Source organism: Dendrobates tinctorius, unplaced genomic scaffold, assembly GCF_039654945.1.
Source record: "Dendrobates tinctorius isolate UK_male_01 unplaced genomic scaffold, ASM3965494v1 ptg000192l, whole genome shotgun sequence".
Classification (NCBI taxonomy): domain Eukaryota; kingdom Metazoa; phylum Chordata; class Amphibia; order Anura; family Dendrobatidae; genus Dendrobates; species Dendrobates tinctorius.
Window position 1 is genome coordinate 2870314 of NW_027361859.1, and position 27400 is coordinate 2897713.

Below are 27400 nucleotides of genomic sequence, written 5' to 3' on the forward strand. Positions count from 1 at the left end.
TTGGTATAAGGGTACTGCAGGCTGTAGTCCCTCCCTAAATAGTTATTACTCTCTGTAATTCTCTCAGGTGGTGCTGTCATGGACGACCGATAAAGTCTTAGTTACTCACCGGTTAACGGTATTTTTCTGAGTCTATGACAGCACCCGTATATTCCCTCCCTTTTAGTCTATTTTGGGTGTGCACTTCTTCCTCTTATACGTACACGGGTAATTTAAATAGTTGTGTATAGTATTGTATATAAGTTATGCTATTAACCATTGTGGTCCTCTGTGCTCTGTAATCCAACTGATGCGTGGGAGAGGTGCCGCCCTTTTGTATCTGTAGGTTTCCTGTTCCTGAATGGCGGATCCCCTCTCTCAGGTGGTGCTGTCATGGACTCCGAAAAATACCGTTAACCGGTGAGTAACTAAGACTTTCAACATCCTAGTAACATTCAGATCAATTAAATTTATGATTGCTCCGCTATCTAGGAGTGTTGAAAAGAAGATAAACAATCATAGCATCAAAATCTTGGATGAATCAAGGAAATATCCATTCATCGAGGTAGTTTTTCTCAAAACCACCAATAGGAATTTGACATCAGATGCCAAAATCTTTTCTATGAGTATTTGTAGCTGTCACAGTTCCACCTATGTGTCTGGAAGTAGTTCATCCGTCCCTTCTAGGACCTGGGCCTGTTGAGCTGTCAGCATTGTTATGGAAAGCTCAGCCTTCCAAGTAGAGGCTGTGGAGTGCTGAGCTGTAAATATGTTTAGTGACAGTTCAGCTATCCAGGGCCGGGACTTTCTGGGACTTCCTCCATGTGTCTGCTATTTGAGTGATTATGATTACGGTATTTGGCTGGCTCTCTACCTCCAATTAGTGTCAGTTGTAGCTTTTCTCAAATGACGTGTGATTTCTCTAGTCTCTGTTCCCGTATTTGATCTTTGCTGCTTGACTTTGGACCTTGTCTTTGACTATCCGTTTGCCTTACCCCTTTTGTCTTGGTCAACTGTGCATCATTCCTTTGTTTATGACAAGCATTCTTGGTATCTGACCCTGAACCTCTTGTCTACCCAGCCTCACCCAGCCCTAATTAAGAGCCTGGTAGTTTCTTTACCTAACTGCGGAGGTTGGCACTCTAGGAGTCGATGTCGGCTAGTCCTCATTGACCCTCGTAAGACCCTGCAAGGGAGTAGTCCCCAGATGTTCAAAATGTAACACAGAATAGATGTGGCAAATCAATCAACTGATGACTCAAAAACAATCGCAAGAATAACAATGTGCATACAAAAAAGACTCTCAATGTGTCCATTCATATATACCTCATAGTATAGGATAAAGTATAGGTATATAGTAGGTGGGTCTTTTTAAGTGCTTTGTATGATTTGGGACCTAGATAGATATCGTAATTGTTTTGGTTAAATATAGAAGTCAGTCTGGAGATTAGCAGCAAGTATATAGACAGATTGGAGGAGAACCCAGAAGCAAGGTCAGATAACAAGGTGGGTCAGAACCATGTAGCAAAGCTCACAGTCACATGTAGAGACAGTTATCTAAACAAATAGCTTTTTTAGAATGGTTAATCTGGCATATGCGCAGTTAGATTGGGAGACCATGTGCATTGTGCACCATCCCCACCAGCACAGCCATGGACTCAATTAATGCCGCTGGTACGAAGTGAAGTGTAGGAGCATGCCAAGTACATTACAGCATAATCATGAGATAGTATAGCATAGATATTGTGCGTACAAAGATCATTTTTCTAGATGATCAGCTTTATATTTGCTTTGCCCCATTTTTCTTATTAAACTTTAGCTTTGTATGATATTTTGTACAAGCTAAAGTACTTTGCGGAAAGAAACGGAACTCATCTCGATGCAGAAATGGCCAAACTTTTCTGTAAGGGATATACAATACATTTTATGTAACTTAAGCTATGTGATAACTCAAAGACCAGAAACTGCCAACTATGACAGGATAACGACACTGCTTCAAATTAATTTCCAGTGCTCCTATATACCATTCGTCTTAAAAGCAGGGCTGTGGAGTCGGTAAACTAAATCTCCGGGTCCACAACTTCAACTCTACAGCACTGGTTCACCACTGAGCATGCACATAAAGTGCAGCACAGATTCATCTCAGCTAAAAGCTGAGATCCTTAGTTTACCAATAGAACAGACATTTGTAGGACATTTCATATCTTTCCCAAATTCTTATAAAATTTTTTACAGCACATCCTGCATTGAACTACTTCACCTAATTTATGTATGTCAGCATCACATCACTGCATGCTTCCAGTCCTCCCCTACCTCAACAGGGTTGCTGATTGACTCACCGCCCTGGTCCTCGGCACACGCTTCCTCTACCTGCTGCTGTCTCCCAGGGTCTTCGTATACCTGGCAGTTCCTCAGACACCATGTCTAGGGCTCGTGCACTCATCATCTCTTTATGAGACGTTGCTCGCCTTACTACACTGTCCTCAGCCAATTTCTGGGAGACACGTATTATGTAAGACGTGTCCACTTGTTGGGAATTGCCTGAGTCTGAGCATGTCTGTTTTCTGCATGCTTGCTAGTTCTCAGGTCACTAGTGCTCATTTCTCAGTGCACCTGTCCTGTCTATCTGTGCTTGCCGTGCCTGCCTGTATTTCAGTTGTATCTTCCAGTGTACCTGTCCTGTCTACCAGTATCTGCCAGCACCTGCCGTGCCAGTCTGTTCACCAGATGTATCTGCCTGCACCTGCTGTGCCAGTTTGTATACCACCTGTCACGAAGTGACTGGCCCTGTGTGACGCGACCCGACGATCGGTCGGTCACAAAACCAACAAAGATAAACAAGGGGACACCGGGGACACAATTAAAACAGTGGGCCCTGCACAAAAACTAAAGGAAAGATCCAACAGATAGGGTAAAACAAAACAACACTTAGCTTGCTCTGCTGCAATTTTCAAGGACAGCAGAGTTAGCCACTTGAATACAGCATACAACTGAAGCACGACAGAACTCTGTCAGCTTCTGAACTCCAGCTTGGTTGGTCTCCAAAGAGGAATAATATTACCAACAGTTAGCTGGTGCACCTGGTGAGCTTATATAGGAAGGTGGGAGTGGTTTCCACCTGCCTCAAATAGACCAGCCATGCAATTACACCAGCGGCCACCGGGGGCAAAAACTCACCAGCAGACTATCTAAACTTGTAGTAACACCAGCGGCCACCAGGGGCAAAAACTGATATTAACCCCCGATGGCGTGAAAGGAAAAAAGGTCATATATGAGGATCCAGATCTGACATCGATCCAAAAATGGATCGTGACAGTACCCCCCCTTACAATGAGGGGCCTCTGGACCCTCAACTCCGCACCTCACCAGAAAACCACCTCAGCAACCACCTGACTCACAGGTTTATGGCAAACGCGGTTATATATACAGGATGTTCCGGAGGCGACTCACATTTCCAGAGCGCTGACCTGGGGAACGAATTATGTATGGACAAAACCGAGGGTAACTCCAGCTGGTAAGTCGCTGGGCCGAGAATGACAGACGCCCGATAAGGACCGATAACTCGAGAACTCCAAAATCCAGCAGCACACTTCCATCGGATGTGATTGGTGGACACCCATACATACTCATTCACACACAGGTCCGGACCTGAACGTTTATTGCCACTCACGCGTTTGCCACAAAATGGTGAACTCTTTGTAGGACTGACATCAGAGGCATCCCCCTGTGTCACCACACTCACACCCCCACGATTTTCAGAGGAAACCACCACCCTCCGCCGATTCTTCCTCCTAAGAGGACTTCGATTAACAGGGTTGGCAAATGGTGATGGTTGAGACTTGCCACTACTCCCTGACAGCACCTCTGCTGCCCCCACTGGAGAAGAAGGGGATGGTTGTAGAATAACGGCAGAGACAGTATCCCCGGGCAGCAGCACTCACACGACTGACCCCAGTGGACTACTTCTCTGGACCACCAATCTATCACCAGGTTGTGTTTTTCCAACCAAGGGAGGCCTAAAACGATAGGTGAGGGCATACCCCCCAAGACGTAGCATGACCGGGACTCTTCATGCGGAGTCCCTATACGCAGATATATTTTTTCTATGACTTGGGTCAACCTCCCCTGGCTCAGTGGGACAGAGATAATGGCCTGGACGTTTGGGGGTTAGGCCAGCGTCCTACACTTCAGGCCATGAGTCTGGACAAAGTGAGCGTCCACCAAATTGACTCCCGCTCCACTGTCCACAAACACCGGTATGCCCTCACGTACCCCGCCAACCACCACTTCAGCTGATAAAGTACACTGAGAGGGCAAAATGGAGGAAATATACACTCCCTGGTCGCCTCCCTCCACACAACCAAGGGGACGCGGCTTCTTAGGTTCTACCGAAGATTTGGCGCGCGCTGTGCAGACTCCTATAAAATGGGCAGTCTGCCCACAGTAAAAACATGCCCCCACACCACGGCGAATCGCAGGCAACCCCTTTTTGGAATCAACTACTCTGATCTGCATGGGTTCCTCCGACTGTTCAGGTGTGTCCTCCTCCCTAGCAAGGACTATAGGGCACATATGGTGTATGTCTCTCCCTGAGGCGTCTATCCACCCGGATGGCAAGGGACATGGCGGCCTCCAGGGACCTGGGGGCGGCGTACTGCACAAGAGTATCCTGCAACCTTGGGGACAGGCCCTGCACAAAATGACTCCTAAGGACAGGGTCATTCCACTGAGTATCCGAGGCCCACCTCCTAAACTCAGAGCAGTACTCCTCAGCCGGCCGGTCCCCCTTCTTGATTTTATCGGTCGTCCATGACCGCACCACCTGAGAGAGGGGATCCGCCCTTCAGGAACAGGAAACCTACAGATACAAAAGTGCGGCACCTCTCCTACGCATCAGTTGGTTTCCTGTTCCTAGAAGACGGGACATCCTTCAGATCGTCCATCATGGAGTCGCCGAGGGATTCCCAGGCCGGCTGACCGACCCAGGTAGCGAGGGGGTCTCCTACCTCGGTCAAGCTCGGGTCCCTGGAAGCGCCACGGTGGGGCCGGGTAGGTCACCACGATGGTGGTGAGAGCAGGTGGAGCCAGGGGTCCGGTGGATAGCCGCCTCCATATTGCCGCACCAGGAGGTATGTATGTCTCGGGCCCCTCCTGGTGCGCTCTCCCCGTGGTCCGCTCTCTCTCTTCCGGCCGGGCCGGCGGTGGCGCCCGGTCGGCGGGTGCAGGTCGGCGCGCGTGGGGGCTGTGGCCTGGCCTGAGCCGGGGGCGCCGTGCCGGCTCCTTCTGCGCATTCACCGCAGGCCTCAGACGGGCAGCGGAAGTGACGCGGCGGAGGGGGCGGGGACGCCGAAACCTGAAGTCGGGTGCCGGCCGGCTTCCGGCGCGCGCCGCGTGTGCACGGCGGTACTGGGCGGCGCGCGGTGGCCGGGGCGGGGGGGAGGGAGGACCGGAGCTTGCGGGGGGAGGGTCGCGGGGGGGGTCCCGGGTGGGAGGTGCGCGCCAGAACCCTGCTGACCCGGACAAGGAGGCCTTAAAAGGCAGGGGGTGACGCTGCTGGGGTGCTTCTGAAGGCCAGCGATGGATACGACAGAAGCCCCCATAGAGCAGCTGGACGAGGTGCAGGAGCACCCACAGAAACAGGCCACAGTGAAACCACATGCGAGTGGCCAGCAGAAGAAGAAGAAACGGACGGGCGAACAAAGCCACAGAAGTTCCTCCAGGCTAAAGGACCCTCCTGCCTCCCGGTACCTGCCTCATCTGCATGGGTAAGAGATCTCTGTGAATGTACCCTGATGCAGTGTTCCCTTATGTTTTGTTCGCAGGGGAGGAAAGCTACGGGAAAACAGAAGCACAGGGAATGTGCCCTCTGCAGTTGCCCCTTGCCAGACGGCCATCCTAAAAAGTTGTGTCAGCCATGCGTGAGACAAACGGTAGGGGTGGAAGGGGGCGTTGGCCCTGGGGTAGATTGACAGGCCCTTACGCTCTCCCCCGTCCATACAGGTAGCGGAAGAAACGCCGGACTTCACCACAAGCCTGAGGGACATAATCAGGACAGAGATAAAGGCCCTATCTAAAAAGGATTCCTCTAGGGGAAGAGAATGTAGTTTCTCAGGTTCAGAGTCCTCGACCGCCCTAAGGATCTCTCAAGATTCCCCGGCCTCCACTTCGTCTTCTTTGGAGGAAGACTCGAGTCGATTCTGCTTCCCCTTAGACCAGATGGATAAGCTAGTTAAAGCAATAAGGTCCACCATGGGGGTAGCAGACACAAAACCGGAACTTTCAGCTCAGGACGTGATGTTCGGGGGTCTATATCCCAGGAAGCGGAAGGCCTTTCCATTAAATGATAAGGTCCAGAGCCTAATAGATAGGGAATGGAAGAGACCTGAAAAAAGAGGCTCCTTACCTCCGGCCTTCAAGCGGAGGTACCCGTTTGACGACCCAGTGGTAAACAGATGGGATAAAGCCCCTAAACTGAATGCGGCAGTAGCCAAAGCCTCCAAAAAATCCTCCATTCCCTTCGACGACATGGCCTCCTTAAAAGACCCGTTAGATAAGAAAGCAGACTCCTTTTTGAAGGGAACTTGGGAGATGTCAGCAGGTGCTCTAAGACCAGTGATAGCTGCCACATGTACGGCCAGATCCATGATGGTCTGGCTAGACCAATTGGATTCCCAACTAAAGGACGGAGTCTCAAGATCTTCTATCCGGACAACGCTGCCAATCATCCAAAGTGCGGCAGCTTTTTTGGCGGATGCTTCAGCGGACTCTGCGAGGATGGCAGCCAGAACTGCGAGTTTATCTAATGCAGCTCGAAGGGCCCTTTGGTTAAAATGCTGGCCGGGAGATATCCAGGCCAGATCACGACTCTGCTCCATTCCATGTGAGGGTGAATATCTGTTTGGCCCAGTCTTGGATGAACTCTTAGAGAAAGCCGGGGATGATAAAAAGAAGTTCCCCAGTCTACCGAGTCCTTCTTACAGACGTCCCTTTACCAGGAAAGGCTATTTCCGTAGAAGGCCGTCCAGAGATCAGGGCAGATGGGAGGACAAAAGGAGGAGAGGTACAGGTTTCATGTTCGGAGGAGGGGGGCATCAAGAAGGTCCAGCACGTGACACTAAAAAACCCCCCCAATGACTAGTTGCCCCGGTAGGGGGGAGACTAGCTGCCTTCTACCCAGCCTGGTCCTTGATTTCCAATAGTAAATGGATACTGGGGGTGATAGCTGCGGGTCTACGCCTAGAATTCGCCCGGGTCCCCCAAGATCGATTTAAAGTCACCCCGCTCAGGTCTTCCACACCAGAACAAGCTGCCCAGGAGGCCGAGGTGCATGATCTCTGCCGTAAGAGGGTCCTAACGGTGGTCCCAGAGGGAGAAACGGGGACAGGGTTTTACTCCCCCCTGTTCCTGGTCCGCAAACCAGACGGGTCCTTCAGGACTATAATAAACCTTAAATCCCTCAATGAATTCCTGGTCATACGCCCGTTTAAGATGGAGACAATTAAATCAACAATAAAATTACTGTTTCAAAACTGTTTTATGGTGGTGTTAGATTTAAAAGACGCTTACTACCTGTGAGAATCATGTAGGAATAGTGGATGAGGGCAGGTATATCTCGCCCAGATTCCTTTCCTATGTGGCCTAGTCTGGTCAGTATCGCACCTGGTGACTAATGAATAATGGGAGGTGGATATAAAAGGATGCCAGGTGGTTGTGTGAGTGTCTCAGCCTGGGAACACAGAGAGCCTGTCTGTGTGAGAGAAAGCAGTGCCCACTGTAACTGTGGTTTGGCTGGACGGGAGAAGCCCGCCAGTTGGTAGTTAGGTTGTCCATTGTTTAGTTAGTGCCGGACAGGCAAGGATTTGTTTTATGTTTTATTTCCTTTTGCATTGCTTTCACCATTAATAAACCTGACCCAGGGTCAGTTACACCCGAATCCCAGCTCTGCGCCTGAGTTTCATGCTGAACGCACGTGACCTTTGACCCCAGCAAAGCCGATCCCGTAGTGTTTTATCACATTGTGGTGGAGAACGCGGGCATCACGTTGCAAGCATGAGCATGGAGGACGTGGTGAAAGCGCTGGTACAGTCCACCGCCGTCCAGCAAGAAGCTAATCGGGTGATGATGGCCCAGCTGAAGGAGTTGGTGGACATGACAGTTACCGATCGTTCGCTTCTCCAGCAGGTGGCGCAGCGCTTGGCAAGCTTACCTGAGCTTAACCTGGAAGCCGAGTCGAGAGTGATTCACGTGAGTCGGTACTGGCAGAAAATGACGACCGAAGATGACGTCGAGGCATACCTGACCACGTTTGAACGGACGGCGGTGCGAGAAAAATGGCCGAAGGCACGATGGGCCGGCCTGATTGCCCCGTTTCTTTCCGGTGAGGCCCAAAAGGCTTATTATGACTTAGAGCCTGAAGCCGCGCAGGACTTTGACAAATTGAAAGCCGAGATCTTGGCCCGGCTGGGAGTGACGATGCATCAATGGACTTATCAGCCGGATAAACCACCGCGGTCACAGATGTTCGACCTGAACCACGTGACGAAGAAGTGGCTACAACCCGAGGTGCTGACAGCGCCAGAGATAATCCAGAGAGTCGTCATGGACAAGAACCTGAGAGCTCTACCGCCAGCCCTGAGGAAGTGGGTAAGCCATGGAAATCCTACGACGGCAGATCAACTGGTGGATCTGGTTGAACGTTACTCCGTGGCGGAAGGACTCCGAGACGACGCTACCCCACCTCGTTCTTCATCTCCACGTGGAACCGGTAAGACTGTTCCAGGGAGTTGGGGAGAAGGAAAAATCCCTAAGACAGTGGGGGAGGAAAACGGGACTGTCCGCACTGCGAGGCCGAGAGTAACGAACTATGGTCTAAGCAAGGGGCCCGTTAGGTGTTTCCGCTGCCAAGAGATGGGACATATTGCTGCGAACTGTCCGGTCACTACTGAACCCATGCAGTGCGACCTCACAGACTCTAAAAACCGCATGTCTATGGTTGCACGGGTAGTGAGTGTGAATGCCGGTCAAAAGGATGTGGAAAAACACTTGTGTGATTTAACTGTTGATGGCAAAAAGGTGGTGGCATTGTTAGACTCGGGAAGTGTGGTGACTCTGGTGAAGGCCAGTCTGGTGTCAGCCCCGACTGGACCATCAGACAAATTTTCTGTAATGTGTGTGCATGGAGACACCTGTTCGTACCTCACCACGGTCATATGCATTACTACTTCCTATGGGTCTGTGCAACATAAAGTGGGACTCGTCCCGGCGTTATTGCATGATGTTATCCTGGGCCGGGATTTTCCCCACTTCTGGCAATTGTGGGAGAATCAGTTGATACCCCAGGGTAATGGTGTACATGATTCTTCTCCCAGGGCGCGTGTGGGTCCCGAACCCCTGGAAGAGGTCTCCCCGGAAGACTCTGGGGAAGAGTCTGCGGGAAATGACCTGCAGTTCCCGTTTTCAGTCATGGCGGGTGATATGGAGGAGACCGGCGAAGAGGAGGAGGCCGACAGCCGTCCACCTCCCCGTTTGCCGGATTTAGAAGTTCAGAAAGATGACTTCCAAAGTGAGCAAATAAAGGATCCTACCCTTTCTCAGGCTAGGACAAATGTAAAAGTGATAAATGGGGTACCCGTAGAACCTGGCTCTAGGCTGGCATATCCTTACATGGTTCTGGAGAATGATTTACTCTATCAGATAGAGAAAAAGGGGAAGATACGGTGCAACTATTAGTCGTGCCAAAACCCTACCGGCGGCAGGTGCTGGACCTGGCCCACGGACATGTGATGGGAGGTCACCTGGGAGTCCAGAAAACCACCGAAAGGATATTACACTGTTTTGTTTGGCCAGGCATGCATCACGATATTCGAGTATATTGTGAGTCTTGTCCTGACTGCCAAGCCTCTGCACCTAAGCCCCGTTTCTGTAGCCCTTTGGTACCCCTACCTATTATTGAAGTCCCGTTTGAGAGGATTGGGATGGATTTAGTTGGGCCCCTTCCACGGTCTGCACGTGGACACCAACATATCCTGGTCGTCTTGGATTATGCCACTCATTACCCGGAGGCCATCCCTTTGCGTAACACGGCCACCAAGACGATTGCCAAGGAACTGGTGCATGTATTTAGTCGGGTCGGTATACCAAAACAGATACCGACCAGGGGACCCCCTTTATGTCCAGGGTAATGAAGGAGCTCTGCCGATTGTTACAAATCGAACCGTTACGCACATCCGTGTATCACCCTCAAACAGACGGGTTGGTCGAACGGTTCAATAAAACTCTGAAGCAGATGCTGAGAAAGGTGATAGACAAGGATGGGAAGAACTGGGACTATTTACTTCCGTATTTGCTTTTTGCCATCAGGGAAGTACCCCAGTCTTCCACGGGATTCTCGCCTTTCGAGTTATTGTACGCCCGACGTCCTCGCGGACTGTTAGACATTGCAAAAGAAACCTGGGAGGGTCAGGTCACTCCTTTTAAAACAGTGATAGATCACGTCACACAAATGCAGGACCGTATTGCGGCTGATATGCCTATCGTCAAAGAACACATGATACAGGCTCAAGGAGCCCAAAAAAGAATCTATGATAGGGGCGCCAAGATCCGTACGTTTGCACCCGGAGATAGGGTGTTGATCCTGGTCCCCACGGTGGACAGTAAGTTCCTGGCAAAGTGGCAGGGCCCCTTTGAGATCAAGGAAAGAGTTGGTGAAGTAAACTACAAAGTATACCAGGCAGGTAAACGGAAACCTGAACAGATTTATCATGTAAATCTGATAAAGCCCTGGAAGGATCGGTCTGCCTTGTCAGCGGAGCTGGCCCGTCCTGTCTGCTCGCATACCGTACCGGAGGTACGGGTTGCAGAGACTCTCTTGGAGCGGCAAAAGACTGAGGTCAGGCAGTTTCTACTTCACAACCAAAAGTTTTTCTCAGAAAAACCCGGGCAGACTATGCTAATGAAACATGACATCGTAACGGAACCTGGTGTCACAGTTCACGTAAAGCCCTACCGAATCCCGGAAGCGCGCCGTGAACCAGTTTCCCGAGAAGTGAAGGCAATGTTAGAGTTAGGAGTCATTGAGGAATCGCACAGTGCGTGGTCCAGCCCAATTGTGCTAATTCCCAAACTGGACGGCACCATCCAGTTCTGCAATGACTTCAGGAAACTGAATGCGGTCTCAAAATTTGATGCCTATCCTATGCCCCGGGTCGACGAGTTAATAGATCGGTTAGGAAAAGCCCGGTATATTACGACCCTAGATCTAACAAAGGGGTATTGGCAGATCCCTCTGGCTGAGGCTGCCAGAGAAAAGACGGCATTTGCTACGCCGGAAGGTTTATTTCAGTATGTGTATATGCCGTTTGGACTGCACGGGGCACCGGCGACCTTCCAGAGACTGATAGATCGAGTCCTGAGGCCACATAGGCGGTACGCTTCGGCCTATTTGGATGACATTGTCATTTACAGCTTGGACTGGGAGACTCATCTCCAGAAAGTACAAGCTGTGATTGACGACCTGTGGGAGACAGGTCTAACCGCGAACCCCAAGAAATGTCACATCGGGCTAGAAGAAGCCCGGTATTTGGGGTATGTAATTGGGAGGGGTGTTGTTAAACCCCAGGTTGATAAGATTCAGGCGGTTCAGGACTGGCCACAACCTGTCAACAAGAAGCAGGTGCAAGCCTTCCTGGGGATCGCCGGCTATTATCGCCGGTTCATACCCAATTTTGCAGCCATCGCTACCCCCCTGACGGATCTTACAAATGGAAAAGACTCCATCATGATTAAATGGAGTTTAGCGGCTGAAGAAGCCTTCCATAGCCTAAAACGGGCACTTTGCTCTCAGCCCGTACTGGTGACTCCGGACTTCTGCAGCGAGTTTGTGGTACAATCGGATGCCTCTGATACCGGTATCGGGGCCGTACTCTCACAAGTGAGGGACGGAGTGGAACACCCAGTCCTCTATCTCAGCAGGAAGCTGAATAAACACGAGCAAAGGTATGCAGTCGTAGAAAAAGAGTGCCTCGCCATTAAGTGGGCTTTAGAAGCCCTCAAATATTACCTGGTGGGCCGAAAGTTCAGGCTGATCACTGACCATGCCCCTCTCAAGTGGATGCACTTGAACAAGGGACGGAATAGCCGGGTGACCCGGTGGTTCCTTGCCCTGCAGGCCTACACTTTTACGGTGGAGCACCGCCCAGGGGTACAGATGGGAAATGCAGATGCCCTGTCCCGAGTGCACTGTTTGGCGGGTGTCATTGCTCGACCGGAGTGGTCTGAGCAGAGGGGGGGGATATGTGAGAATCATGTGGGAATAGTGGATGAGGGCAGGTATATCTCGCCCAGATTCCTTTCCTATGTGGCCTAGTCTGGTCAGTATCGCACCTGGTGACTAATGAATAATGATAGGTGGATATAAAAGGATGCCAGGTGGTTGTGTGAGTGTCTCAGCCTGGGAACACAGAGAGCCTGTCTGTGTGAGAGACACACGTGAGTGAAAGCAGTGCCCATTGCAACTGTGGTTTAGCTGGACGGGTGAAGCCCGCCAGTTGGTAGTTAGGTTGTCCATTGTTTAGTTAGTGCCGGACAGGCAAGGATTTGTTTTATGTTTTATTTCCTTTTGCATTGCTTTCACCATTAATAAACCTGACCCAGGGTCAGTTACACCCGAATCCCAGCTCTGCGCCTGAGTTTCGTGCTGAACGCACGTGACCTTTGACCCCAGCAAAGCCGATCCCGGAGTGTTTTATCACATACCATATTCCCATTCATGCAGCCCATCAGCAGTTTCTCAGAGTGGCGGTTCAGCTGGATGGGTCAGAACATTTCCAATATGCGGCCCTCCCCTTTGGGGTGGCAGTAGCTCCCCGTGTGTTTACCAAAGTTGTAGCGGAAGTTATGGCCCATCTACGTGAATCGGACATTCTTGTGATCCCCTACTTAGATGACTTCCTGATCGTAGGGAAAACAGCAAAACATTGTCTGGAACAACTACAAAGGGCAATGTCTGCCCTAGAGGGGTTAGGATGGCTGCTTAACATTGAAAAGTCTTGGTTACAGCCGGTGAGAGTCCAACAATTCTTGGGCCTGATCCTAGACTCTGAGAAACAGGAATGCCGTCTGCCCCCGGAGAAGCTTGTTCGCCTACACTATCAGGTCCTGAACGCTTCCAATAACCCTACCATGTCCCTCAGGAAAGCCATGTCCCTTCTGGGTTCCCTCTCGTCCTGTATCTCGGCAGTGCAGTGGGCACAGTTTCATACAAGAAAACTGCAGGGCGAGGTCTTAAGGCATCAGAGAATCCTTGAGGGTTACTTAGAGGGCCAGCTAACCTTGTCCCGAAACACAAGGGAGTCCCTAGAGTGGTGGCTAGTCAAGGATAATTTATCCAAAGGGGTCCCCTGGGAGTATGACATATCCCGCATAATCACCATGGATGCTAGCCCTTCCGGTTGGGGGGCTCATATGGGTGAGATTCTGGTACAGGGCCTATGGGAGCATCATCAGATAGAAATGTCATCTAATCTGAAAGAGTTGACAGCGGTAGAGCAGGCAGCTAAGGAGCTACTTGTGTATCTACAGGGCCATCATGTGCGAGTGTTCTCCGACAATCAGGTCACCGTGGCTTATATCAACCACCAAGGCGGGACTCGTTCCAAACCCCTGATGAATGTGGCAGAACGGCTATTCCGGCTAGCAGAGCAGCATTTTCAATCTTTAACAGCTCTACATATAAAAGGGAAGGAAAATATCACAGCAGATTTCCTAAGCCGCAATCCACTAAAACAAGGAGAATGGTCCCTAAACACCTCCATCTTCGACCTGATTGTACAAAAATGGGGACAACCAGAGGTAGACCTCTTCGCTACCAGGGAAAACAGAAAATTAAAACAATTTTGCTCCCTAAATCCCACAGAAAACCCCCTGGAGGTAGATGCCTTTCTGATAAAGTGGGACTTCGGGCTAGCATACGCCTTCCCTCCCCTATCGCTACTACCCCTGGTGATGAAGAAAATCAGGAGAGACAGCAAGGGTGATAGTTATCGCTCCATTTTGGCCCAGGAGGACTTGGTTTTCTTGCCTCAGGACCATGTCGGTGTCTGACCCTTGGGTCCTTCCGGACATCCCGGATCTCCTATCCCAGGGCCCAGTGTTCCATCCTCAGGTGGCTGGCCTACATCTGACGGCGTAGAGTTTGAACGGAGACTGCTGAGAGAAAAAGGCTTCTCCCCAGACCTGATTAACACCCTACTTAAAAGTAGAAAAGTCATCACTACGAAAATCTATGTCAGAATTTGGAAAAAATTCCTGCAGAACTCTGGAGTGGTCTCTGGCGCTTCGGCACCTGTAAACCAAATCTTAGAGTTTCTTCAGAAAGGTCTGGATATGGGGCTCTCCACTAGTACCCTTAAAGTACAAGTATCAGCCTTGGGGGCCCTCTTTAGCTGCAACATCGCGGGTAATTACTGGATTAGTAGATTCATTAAGGCAGCAGGTAGAACCAGGCCAATAGCGAAAGATAGATTCATGCCGTGGGACTTGAACCTAGTCCTCACGGCTATGACAGAAGCCCCATTCAAACCTATTTCATCAGCTTCCATAAAGAACCTGTCCCTCAAAGTAGCCTTCCTGTTAGCTCTAACCTCAGCTCGTAGGGTAAGCGACATCCAGGCATTATCTAGACGTCCTCCTTATATACAGTTCAAGGACGATAGGGTAATACTCAGACCTGATCCGGCGTATTTACCTAAGGTAGTTTCCAGCTTTCATAGGACACAGGAGATAGTCCTTCCATCTTTTCTCCCTAATCCAGCTAATGAGAAGGAAGAGAAGCTTCACACCTTGGATGTTAGGAAATGCCTCATAGAATATCTGGCAGTTACCGATCCCTGGAAAAAAGATAATGCCCTGTTTGTCTCTGATCAAGGCCCTAGGAAAGGTTGTAGAGCGTCAAAAAGTACACTAGCCAGGTGGGTTAGAGAAGCGATCTCAATAGCATACACCTCAAAAGGCAGGTCGCCACCCCGGAAGCTGAGGGCGCATTCCACCAGAGCCATGTAAACCTCGTGGGCCGAAAGATCAGAAGTGTCCATTGACCAGATTGGTCCTCTCCGAGCACCTTTTATAGTCATTATAGGCTAGACTTGGGTGCTTCCACAGACCTCTCTTTTGGTATAAGGGTACTGCAGGCTGTAGTCCCTCCCTAAATAGTTTTACGCTCTGTAATTCTCTCAGGTGGTGCTGTCATGGACGACCGATAAAGTCTTAGTTACTCACCGGTTAACGGTGTTTTTCGGAGTCCATGACAGCACCCGTATATTCCCTCCCTTTAGTTTAAATTTGGGTGTGCACTTCTTCCTCTTGTATGTACACTGGTAATGAATAGTTGTGTAAAAGTACTGTATATAAATTTGCTATTAACCATTGTGGTCCTCTTGTGCTCTGTAATCCAACTGATGCGTGGGAGAGGTGCCGCCCTTTTGTATCTGTAGGTTTCCTGTTCCTGAAGGGCGGATCCCCTTTCTCAGGTGGTGCTGTCATGGACTCCGAAAAACACCGTTAACCGGTGAGTAACTAAGACTTTACGGAGTCTGGTTTCCGCTAGAGAGACGCCATCTGGATCGCCATACACCAGCGCCAGAGCCGCAAAAAACACGTCTACTGACCGTAAGGATGGCAAATTGGTCGGCAGGGAAAAAGCCCAGGCCTGGTGATTACCCCTGATTAGGCAGACAATAATCCCCACGCGCTGTTCCACACTCCCAGAAGAAACACTATGAAACACTATGAATTTGTCTCTCCCTCCAGAAAACTTGTCAGGCAGAGATATCTTAGGTTCTGGTCGAGCCTGAGCAGAGGCCCAGGTCCCCACCAACTACTGCAGCTGCTGCACCATCTCACCCCACTGCACCCTGAGCTCATTGGTGAGAGACTGAAGCAGTTGGATGAAGGCCTGCATTTGAGCTCACCAGAAAATATGGGCAATATGGGCGGTTGGTGATAATGTCACGAAGTGACTGGCCCTGTGTGACGCGACCCGACGATCGGTCGGTCACAAAACCAACAATGACAAACAAGGGGACACCGGGGACACAATTACAATGGTGGACCCTGCACAAAAAACAAAGGAAAGATCCAACAGATAGGGTAAAACAAAACAACACTTAGCTTGCTCTGCTGCAATGCTCCAGGACAGCAGAGTTAGCCACTTGAATACAGCATACAACTGAAGCACCACAGAACTCTGTCAGCTCCTGAACTCCAGCTTGGTTGGTCTCCAAAGAGGAATAATATCATCAACAGTTAGCTGGTGCACCTGGTGAGCTTATATAGGAAGGTGGGAGTGGTTTCCACCTGCCTCAAATAGGCCAGCCATGCAATTACACCAGCGGCCACCGTGGGCAAAAACCCACCAGCAGACTAACTAAACTTGTAGTAACACCAGCGGCCACCGGGGGCTAAAACTGATATTAACCCCTTCACGACCCATGACGCCTACGTAGGCGTCATGAAAAGCAGTGCCCAAACGACCTATGACGCCTACGTAGGCGTCATGCTATAAATAGCCCCCCTGCGGGTCGGGTGACCGGGGTCACTGAAAGGTCACCCGACCCGCACACAAAGGACCCTTCAGAGTTAACACCTGGGGGTGTGGCTTAGCCCCCACGTGCCTACCATCGCTCTGATTGGCTGTTAAAAGTGAAACTGCCAATCAGAGCGATTGTAATATTTCACCAATGAAAATTGGTGAAATATTACAATCCAGCCATGGCCGATGCCATGGCTGGACACCGAGACCCGACCCCCCCCCACACCGACTGACGGCACCGATCGGCAGCCGCCGTCATGATCTGCCCCTCCGCCTTCCCTCCGCCCCCCCAGCCCTCCGATCGCCCCTCCGATCACCCACTCTCACCCTCCTTTGTGCCTCCAACCTCCCGCTATCCGTCCCGGTGTCCTGCCGTCCAGCGTCATGGGCGCCGCCATCTTGCAAGATGGCGGGCGCATGCGCAGTGCGCCGAATCGAATCTGCAACGCTGCAGATTCATTCATTTATTTTGATCACTATGATAAACTTTCATAGTGATCAAAATAAATAAAAAGTAAATCACCGCCCCCCTTATCACCCCCATAGGTAGGGACAAATAATAAAATATATATTTTTTTTTCCATTAGGGTTAGGTCCAGGGCTAGGGTTAGGGTTAGGGTTATGGCCAGGGTTAGGGCTAGGGTTAGGGTTGGACTAAGGGTTAGGGTTGGACTAAGGGTTAGGGTTGGACTAAGGGTTAGGGTTGGACTAAGGGTTAGGGTTGGACTAAGGGTTAGGGTTGGACTAGGGGTTAGGGTTGGACTAGGGGTTAGGGTTGGACTAAGGGTTAGGGTTGGACTAAGGGTTAGGGTTGGACTAAGGGTTAGGGTTGGACTAAGGGTTAGGGTTGGACTAAGGGTTAGGGTTGAACTTAGGGTTAGGGTTGAACTTAGGGTTAGGGTTGAACTTAGGGTTAGGGTTGGAATTGGGATTAGGGTTGGGTTGGGGTTGGGATTACGGTTAGGCTTGTGGTTAGGGTTAGAGTTGGGATTTCGTTAGGGGTGTGTTGGGATTAGGGTTGTGGTTAGGGTTATGATTATGGTTAGGGGTGTGTTGGGGTTAGGGTTGGAGATAGAATTGAGGGGTTTCCACTGTTTAGGCACATCAGGGGCTCTCCAAACTCGACATGGAGCCACCATTTATTCCAGCCAATTTTGCGTTCAAAAAGTCAAACGGTGCTCCCTCCATTTCGAGCCCCGACGTGTGCCCAAACAGTGGTGTACCCCCACTTATGGGGTATCAGGGTACTCAGGAAAAATTGCACAACAACTTTGGGGGTCTAATTTCTCCTGTTACCCTTGGGAAAATAAAAAAATGGGGGCTAAAATAATTATTTTTGTGGAAAAAAAAGATTTTTTATTTTCACGGTTCTACGTTATAAACTTCTGTGAAGCACTTGGGGGTTCAACGTGCTCACCACACATCTATATTAGTTTCTTGGGTGATCTAGTTTCCAAAATGGGGTCATTTGTGGGGGGTTTCCACTGTTTAGGTACATCAGGGGCTCTGCAAACATAACATGACGCCCACAGACCATTCCATCAAGTCGGCATTTCAAAACGTCACTACTTCCCTTCTGAGCCCCAACGTGTGCCCAAACAGTGGTCCCCCCCCACATATGTGGTACCAGCGTACTCAGGACAAGCTGGACAACAACTTTTGGGGTCCAATTTATCCTGTTACCTTTGTGAAAATAAAAAATAGCAGGCTAAAAATTTATTTTTTGAGGGAAAAAAATTTTTTTTATTTTAACGGCTCTGCGTTATAAACTTCTGCGTAGCACCTGGGGGTTTAAAGTGCTCACTATGCATCTAGATAAGTTCCTTAGGGGGTCTAGTTTCCAAAATGGGGTCATTTGTGGGGGAGCTCCAAAGTTTACGCACACAGGGGCTCTGCAAACACAACATGGTGTCCGCTAACGATTGGAGCTAATTTTCCATTCAAAAAGTCAAATGACGCTCCTTCCCTTCTGAGCCATGCCGTGCGCTCAAACAGTGGTTTTCCCCCACATATGGGGTACCAGTGTACTCAGGACAAACTGGACAACAACTTTTGGGGTCCAATTTATCCTGTTACCCTTGGGAAAATAAAAAATAGCGGGCTAAAAAATCATTTTTGAGGAAAAAAAATTATTTTTTTATTTTCACTGCTCTGCGTTATAAACTTCTGTGAAGCACTTGGGGGTTCAAAGTGCTCACCACACATCTAGATAAGTTCCTTCGGGGGGTCTAGTTTCCAAAATGGGGTCACTTGTGGGGGAGCTCCAATGTTTAGGCACACAGGGGCTCTCCAAATGCGACATGGTGTCCACTAACGATTGGAGCTAATTTTCCAATCAAAAAGTCACAAGGCACTCCTTCCCTTCCGGGCCTTGCGGTGAGCCCAAACAGTGGTTTATGACCACATATGAGATATTGATGTACTCAGGAGAAATTGCCCAACAAATTTTAGGATCCATTTTATCCTGTTGCCCATGTGAAAATGAAAAAACTGAGGCCAAATAAAATTTTTGTGAACAAAAAAAAAGTACTTTTTTTTTTTTTTATAGATCAATTTGTGAAGCACCTGGGGGTTCAAAGTGCATACTATGCATCTAGATAAGTTCCTTGGAGGGTCTAGTTTCCAAAATGGGCTCACTTGTGGGGGAGCTCCAATGTTTAGGCACACAGGTACTCTTAAAACAAGACATGGCAACCGCTAAACATTCAAGCATATTTTACATTCAAAAAGTAAAATGGCGCTCCTTGCCTTCTGAGCCCTGCCGTGCGCCCAAACAGTGGTTTATGACCACATATGAGGTATCAGTGTACTCAGGAGAAATTGCCCAACAAATTTTAGGATACATTTTATCCTGTTACCCATGTGAAAATGAAAAAGCTGATGCTAAAATTAAATTTTGGTTGGAAAAATTAAAATGTCCATTTTTTCATTCCATGTTGCTTTAGTTCCTGTGAAGCACCTGAAGGGTTAATAATCTTCTTGAATGTAGTTTTGAGTAGCTTGAGGGGTGCAGTTTTTAGAATGGTGACACTTTTGGGTATTTTCTGCCATTTAGACCCCTCAAAGTGACTTCAAATGTGAGGTGGTCCCTAAAAAAAATGGTTTTGTAAATTTTGTTGTAAAAATGAGAAATTGCTGGTCAACTTTTAACCCTTATAACTTCCTAACGAAAAAAAATGTTGTTTCCAAAATTGTGCTGATGTAATGTAGACATGTGGGAAATGTTATTTATTAACTATTTTGTGTCACATAACTCTCTGGTTTAACAGAATAAAAATTCAAAATTTGAAAATTGCAAAATTTTCAAAATTTTTGCCAAATTTCCATTTTTTTCACAAATAAACGCAAAAATTATCGACCTAAATTTACCACTATCATGAAGCCCAATATGTCACGAAAAAACAATCTCGGAATCGCTAGGATACGTTGAAGCGTTCCTGAGTTATTACCTCATAAAGGGACACTGGTCAGAATTGCAAAAAATGGCCAGGTCATTAAGGTCAAAATAGGCTGGGTCATGAAGGGGTTAACTCCCAATGGCCTGAAAGGAAAAAAGGTTATATATGAGAATCTAGATCTGACATCGATCCAAAAATGGATTGTGACACCACCCGTACATGCCTGCACCTGCCTTTGGGGGACAGCTGCTGTGTGTCCGAGGTCTGTCCTGTAGTAGCAACTGGCGTCCATCTGGAGCCAAGTCTAACCACACCTTCAGGGGGTCTTATGAAGAGTCGGGTGTTTGCCTAATTACGCCCCTACAGGCTCTCCTCGGCACACGGCACAGTGGATGCACCACTATACCTGCTACAATTTATTATATATTTTATTAGTCAGAGTTGGTCCATTTTATACCTACTCTAACTCCGACTTCACCAAAAAAGACACCGACTACACAGCCCTTCTTACAAGTCAATGTTTCACTTGTCCTCCTTTTATTTCTCTTTGCTCCTTATTTTTGCTAATGAAAATACATACAAAAGTGCACGTACTGCTCCAACCTTACACCTGCTCTAAAGTCATGGCTTCTTTGTATATGACTATCTAGCTCTTTCCCTTTGTTTTGTTTTATGTTATAGTTCATGTAGCTGTCAAGGAGTGTATGAGACAGACACCACCTAATAGCACTGACTTACAGGCCTCTTTATGATTCTCCACTGAACATTTCATTATAAAAATTTGACAACTGGCACAACAAAAACTAAGGTAAAGCTATAAAAAAAAACTAGTGTCATGAAACCAGCTGGGGAATCATGCCGATATCCCACGGCTGCCACCAATCGTCACAGCAGCTGGGGGAATCTCACAGATATCTCACCGCTGATTTGTAATGAACAGCACTCCGCTGCTTCCAATTGTCAGGATGATTACATAATTGACTGATATTAGATGGATGAGGCCACGGCTGCTTTCACTACTAGGCCGGTTATTGGGGAACTCACAGTGCACATCCAATGCCAACTTGTGGAATATGTTGTGAGTCAGTGAGTAGGATCATAGGCGAGGGTCGATATAGGTCCCCCTGGATGCGGACGGAGTCATATTAAGGCTAAGTAACACGGCTAAGCACACGGTGATTTTCCTCCTGCGGATTTTTCCGTACAGATTTGAAGAAATCCGCAGGTCAAATGACCTGCATTTTTCCTGCGGATTTCTTCCTTTTTTATTGCGGTTTTTGTGCGGTTTTCCCCCTGTGGATTTGGAGAATGGAGCAGATGGAAAACCGCACAAAAGAAGTGACATGCTGCATTTCTTGTACTGCACAAAAACCGCGCGGAAAAAACCGCAGTGTCTGCACAGCGGTTTTTTTTTTCATAGATTTACAAGCTACTGTAAATCACTTTGCGGATCTGCAGCGTTTCTGCGCGGTAAAATCCGCTGCGGATCCGCAGGAAAAATGCATCGTGTGCACATGGCCTAAACCCGTTGGTGCACCTTGTGTTTACAACAGAACACCTGTGAATCACAAGACAAAATAAAAGGAAATGTGGATTGGGTACAAATAGTTGACCCAGTCAGATTTTTAGCAAAACCCATCAAGGGCTTTTATTTTTAGATGGATTTGCAGGTTTGGTAGTGGGGCGTATCCCTCTCTGGGTTTTGGAAGTGCCTCTATGACCATGACTCCATTTAAAGTCTGTCAGTTTTGTCTTGGGTGTGTCAGTTTGGAGTTTACAAGCTCTGTGCACCCAGGCCTGTGTGGAGCTAACACAAAGCCAGTTACTTCAAAGCAGCTTAGGCACCCAAGAGACACGGCGGTACCATTGCCCACAGCAACAGGTTTTTAACACAGACTGTATTTGTGGAAACCCGGCTGCGATCCAGAGGATACCACTCCTGTTATGAGTCTGAAATAAAGACAATTTCTATTTTGAACTTTCTGTGGTCCCTGCCTATATGTTGCACTGCATCAACCTCGCTGCACTACAATGTACAGTATATACATATATATACCAGTATGGTCGCAGCCAATAACCCAAGAAAAACCAGCTGCCACCACCAATCATTTATACACGCCAATTGGACACCCATTACAGGTAGCATATGGCTTCAGGGGTGCGGTTTATAGCAAGAGGAACAATACTATTACATTTTATATATTTGATTCAAAAAGTAGGCAGTGTTTATAAAAAAAAAAAATATATACAAAAGATATTACAAAAGGGAACAAAACAATACAGTTTACACAATTACATAAAATAAAAAGGGATAACAAAATAAAAAATCTAAACTTGTGTCACGGAAATTATGCAGATCTTAGCGGAGGGAAGCTCTGCTTATTGGAAAATGGTACAGAACTACAGCAAACTGTTTAATTCCGGATTGACAATGACAATAATCCAAAATCTGCTTTTAAAAGTCACGCCCACATACCTCCCCTGGGTTACCTCAGATTGAGGCAGTTTTATGGTATGCAGCTTGGTCCCAAGAAATAAGGTCCCCAATTTTCAGGACATCTGGATGTCCCAGACAGGAGATATTACTGCTATTTTTCCTATCATAATTGAAACTTTCCATAGATAAGAAACATTGCCTATATATCGTTATCCATCTGTCCAATATTAATGCGGCTCCAGAAAGTCTGCTATATTTCCTTTGAAGACCAGAACAGTTACCTCTGGAGGTGTTAGATTTGTTGTCTGCTAGCCTCTGGTATAGACTTCTTCTCTGCTCTGCATCAGATAACCCACTTCAATTCCTGTTTACAGCAAGGGATCATAGTTGAATAGGGATTGCAATTAAGTTCTTTTACCATTTCCAAGTTATAATTAAGCCATGCTTCAATGCGCAATATGGATTTTGATCCCATTTTATATATGACAGCTAGCATTAGAAGAGAAATTAAAAATTTGAAAAAGCACACTTTTTGACTTAATATAATAATCTATTAGTTGTTAAATTGATGTCAACTAGTAATTTATTTTTAATACAATTTGTTTAAAAAGGCAGCATTTATGAAACATATACTGTATATATTTTTTATCTTGGCAGATGACTGTGCGTCAGACGGACATCCGACATTTACTGATTTTGAAGCAGCTGATCATGGTATCACACCATATATATATGAAGAGCATCACATTATTCCAGATATACCGCCAGCCCTTCACAACAAAAATCTATCATCTATTCCTTATCAAGAGGTCCAACCTTCAAATTCATTACAGACTGTTAAGCAAAATATAAATAATGAAAGGGATGTTGAGCATGAAAAAGCTCATACAGGGGAGAAACCATTTTCATGTTCAGAATGTGGGAAATGTTTTACTCAAAAGGGAGATCTTGTTAGACATAAGAGAACTCATACAGGGGAGAAACCGTTTTCATGTTCCGAATGTGGGAAACATTTTACATATAAAACAAATCTTGTTGCACATAAGAAAATTCACACAGGGGAGAAGCCTTTTTCATGTCCAGAATGTGGGAAATGTTTTACTTGCAAAGGACATCTCCTTACACATATAAGAACTCACACAGGGGAAAAACCATTTTCATGTTCAGAATGTGGAAAATGCTTTACCAGTAAAGTAAATCTTACTGTACATCTGAGAATTCATACAAGTGAAAAGCCATTTACATGTAATGAATGTGGGAAATGTTTTGCCAAGAAGGAAAATCTTAACGTACATCAGAGAATTCACACAGGGGAGAAGCCATTTTCATGTCACGAATGTGGGAAATATTTTACAAATAAAACAAATCTTGCTTCTCATAAGAAAATTCACACAGGGGAGAAGCCATTTTCATGCTCGGAATGTGGGAAATGCTTTTCACATAAAGTAAATCTTACTGCTCATCAGAGAAGTCACACAGAGAAGTCATTTTCATGTCACGAATGTGCAAAATGTTTCACTAGCAAAAGAGATCTTCTTAAACACAACAGAGATCACACCGGAGATAAGACATTTTCATGTCCAGAGTGTGGGAAATATTTTGCATACAAAAAAAATCTTGTTGCACACAAGAGAATTCATACAGGGGAGAAGCCATTTTCATGTCATGAATGTGGGAAATGTTTTACTCAGAAGGGAGATTCTGTTAGACATCTTAGAATTCACACACGGGAGAAGCCATTTTCATGTTCAGAATGTGGAAAATGTTTTGTCACAAAATCAAATCTTTATGCACATCTGAAAACTCACACAGTGTAATCCATTTTCGTGTTCATAATGTGGGAATTGTTGTTCCTGTAAATCCACTCTTGTTATGAATCAATGAATACACACAGAGGAGAAGCCATTTTCATATTGAGAATAGGAAAATGTTTAACAAAGAAATTATATTTTTCTGAAACATCACAGAAATTATACAGGGAACTAGCCATTTAATATTTTTTCTAAAATAATTTTATTGATGAAATGCACAAAAAAAAAATTAAAGGAAAAGATAAGCCACAAGTCCGAAATGTAATGCAATTTAGAACATTAAATGAGAATGATAAAAAGACTGTATTGTATGTAATGACCAATAAACATCAGCAAGTAGAATGCATATAACAATCCAAAATATTTCACATTTATATAGACTAACCATTTTGTGAACAAAAGATGACCAACACTTCTCTGGTATACATGATCGGGATAGTTAGTTGCTGCGGCAAACGTCCAACAACGAGAGTATGTCAAATTTAATAATTATGGTGTCTTATTAATCAGGTTAGACCAGCTTGGGTCTGGATCATTCCCTCTTCAACTGTCTTAATCAGGTACAACAGCATCTACTCATACGTGATACCAGACAACATAAAAGAGAGAGGCTTCTGACCACCTCTTTAGAACTTGTGACCTAAGATTAATAAACATCTACCTTGAATATTAATATCCACCTGTACCTATTGTGAGGGGTTGACTCGGTTCAGGAAAATCAAACAAAGACTTTCTGGCAAAAAGGTAAAATAAAAACAAACAAAGTCTCTCTTGTCCTACACGCCTCACTGCAGGAAACGTACACAGCGTCCTTAGGGAGCCACGTGAGAGTCCCACCTCTCTCCCTAACGCACACCCAGACTGAACCACAGGTCCATGTATATATCACATGTCCTCATACGGCATACCCTCCCGCCCGCACTTCACATGCTCACATAAAACCGGCCCATTAAACTCTGTACCAGCCTCTCAGCACCTCGTGTGCTGGAAACACACAAGCATTCCTCTTTACTATCACTGACTGCTACATTCGCAGTGACACGTACCTCCCTTCCTCCACAAAGTTAGGACTCTGTCACGCTATATTTTTCATTGCTTATATGTTAAAGGGAACCTGTCACCAGGTTTGGCCCTATTATAGAATGCTGTAGATAAGCCCTGAAAGGCAGTGGCTGTATCTTATAGCGGCCAAAACAGCTAACAGGTTTGCTTTAAGAAATCGCCCTAGAACCGCCTGTATCAGTAAAATTTACCTTTATTTTTTAATTTATTTTCTCATTTCATAATTCTATATGTGAATATAAAAAAAAAACTTCCTTCTCTCTTTTTTGTCCTTTCTCATCCTCGGGTCCTCTACCAGAGGCCTGGGAGTTTGAGGGTTCTGCGCAGGATCTTAGTTGTTCCCAGCATTGCGCTTTTCTGGACAGAGAGTTCAGATGTAGCTCATGAGATCTGTTGTAGCTATTTTCCTAACTTAAGGGTCACTGCTCCAAGTGCTCCTATCACCACTGTAATCACTGTTGCCTTCACCTTCCACATCTCCAGTTCTCCTTTGAGGCCCTGGTATTTCTCCAGCTTCTCATATTCCTTCTTTCTGATGCTGCTGTCACTTGGCACTGCCACATTTATTATCATTGCTGTCTTCTGATCCTTGTCTACTTTGACAATGTCTGGTTGGTTAGCCAAAACCTGCTTATCTGTCTGGATCTTGAAGTCCCACAGGATTTTAGCCCTTTCATTCTCCACTTTCTCTGGGGTCTCCCACCTGGACTTAGGGAGACTTAAGGGCCTTTTACACATAGCGAGATCGCTAGCGATATTGCTAAAACGTCACTGATTTTGTGACGCAACAGCGATCTTGCTTTGTGTGACACGTACCTGCGAAAACGCCCCCCCCGCTGGATATCGTTGATCGCGCTCGAATGTCCTTGGCCATTTTTTCTTCATTGGTGTCCCGCTGGCGCCGACTAGCAACGTATGGACACAGGCGGAAGTCGTCATCATCGCTGCAGTGTGACAGGTAAGAGCGACCGCCGACAGATCGCTTATCGCTTCTGCGTCGCTGGTGAGATCTGCCTGTATGACAGCTCACTAGTGACCATTTAGCAATGCACCAGCGATCCTGACCGGGTCGTATCATTGTCGGGATCGCTGGTGCATCGCTAAATGTAACGGGACCCTTAGCCCAAATGCTGTGCAGATGTTCCTGTATTCAATTGGTTGTGGCGTTCGGTATACGCTGTTCCTGCTTGCATTTTGCCACTATGTGTTGGACTGTTTCTGAGGTTTCTTTGCATAGACTGCACCTTGGGTCTTGTCTTGTGTGGTAGATTCCTGCTTCTATGGATCTTGTACTTGGTGCTTGCTCTTGTACCGCTATGATTAGTGCCTCTGTGCTGTCTCGGGGTCCAGCTTTCTCCAGCCATTGGTAAGATTTCTCTATGTCGGCCACCTCCACTCCATTATCTTTTGATGGTACATCCCATGCAGCGGCTTGTCTTGACATTGCGCTTCATGTTCCAGTTCTTCCTTCCAGATCTGTTGTTGCTGCCTTAGGCCTCTTTCACACATCAGTTTTTCGCCTTCAGGCGCGATCCGGCTCTTTTGACGAAAACCGGATCCGGCGAAATGCATTGCCGGATCCGGTTTCTCACCCATTGAATTGCAAACTGTTGCAATCCGGCGTCTGGAAAAAACGTCTACTGTAACGTTTTTTGTCTCCGGCGAAAAAGCCGGACTCGCCGGATCCGGTGCGTCCGGCTTTTTCACACAATGAAAGTCTATGAGCGCCGCAATGTGCCTGATCCGGCAAACGCCGGATCCGGCGGCTGGATCCGGTTTTTTGTGTCTGAGCATGCTCAGTAGCCCTGCCCACAGTACACATATATAAAACCATGACAGTGGGACCCTCAGTCACACCAAACATGCCACCCAAGACAGCAACCAGCCGCAGGAGAAGGCAGCAGACAACTGGACCAGCACCACCACCCCAAATGGAGCGTGACCAGGCAGAACAACCTGAGGGGAGTCCACCTGCAGATGACAGATGGTAATTATCAAATCCCCCATTCCTCAAAACTAGGGCCATGGAATATCAAGATATTCATTGGCCCTTTGTTTCTCTTTATTCAACAGCAGCCCAAGAGATGCCACAGTAGCAGCACTGGCGGCAGCAGCAGCACCACCACCC

General features: G+C 47.3%; 1 protein-coding gene across 1 annotated transcript; it reads left to right on the plus strand.

The window, feature by feature from the left end:
- The first annotated feature begins 12551 nt into the window (after positions 1-12551).
- Positions 12552-23193, plus strand: LOC141055816 (uncharacterized). Its single transcript, XM_073552530.1, has 2 exons — positions 12552-15541; positions 23057-23193. The coding sequence occupies exon 1, from the start codon at positions 12874-12876 to the stop codon at positions 14077-14079; it is 1206 nt and encodes a 401-aa protein (XP_073408631.1). The 5' UTR covers positions 12552-12873; the 3' UTR covers positions 14080-15541; positions 23057-23193.
- The last annotated feature ends 4207 nt before the right edge of the window (positions 23194-27400 follow it).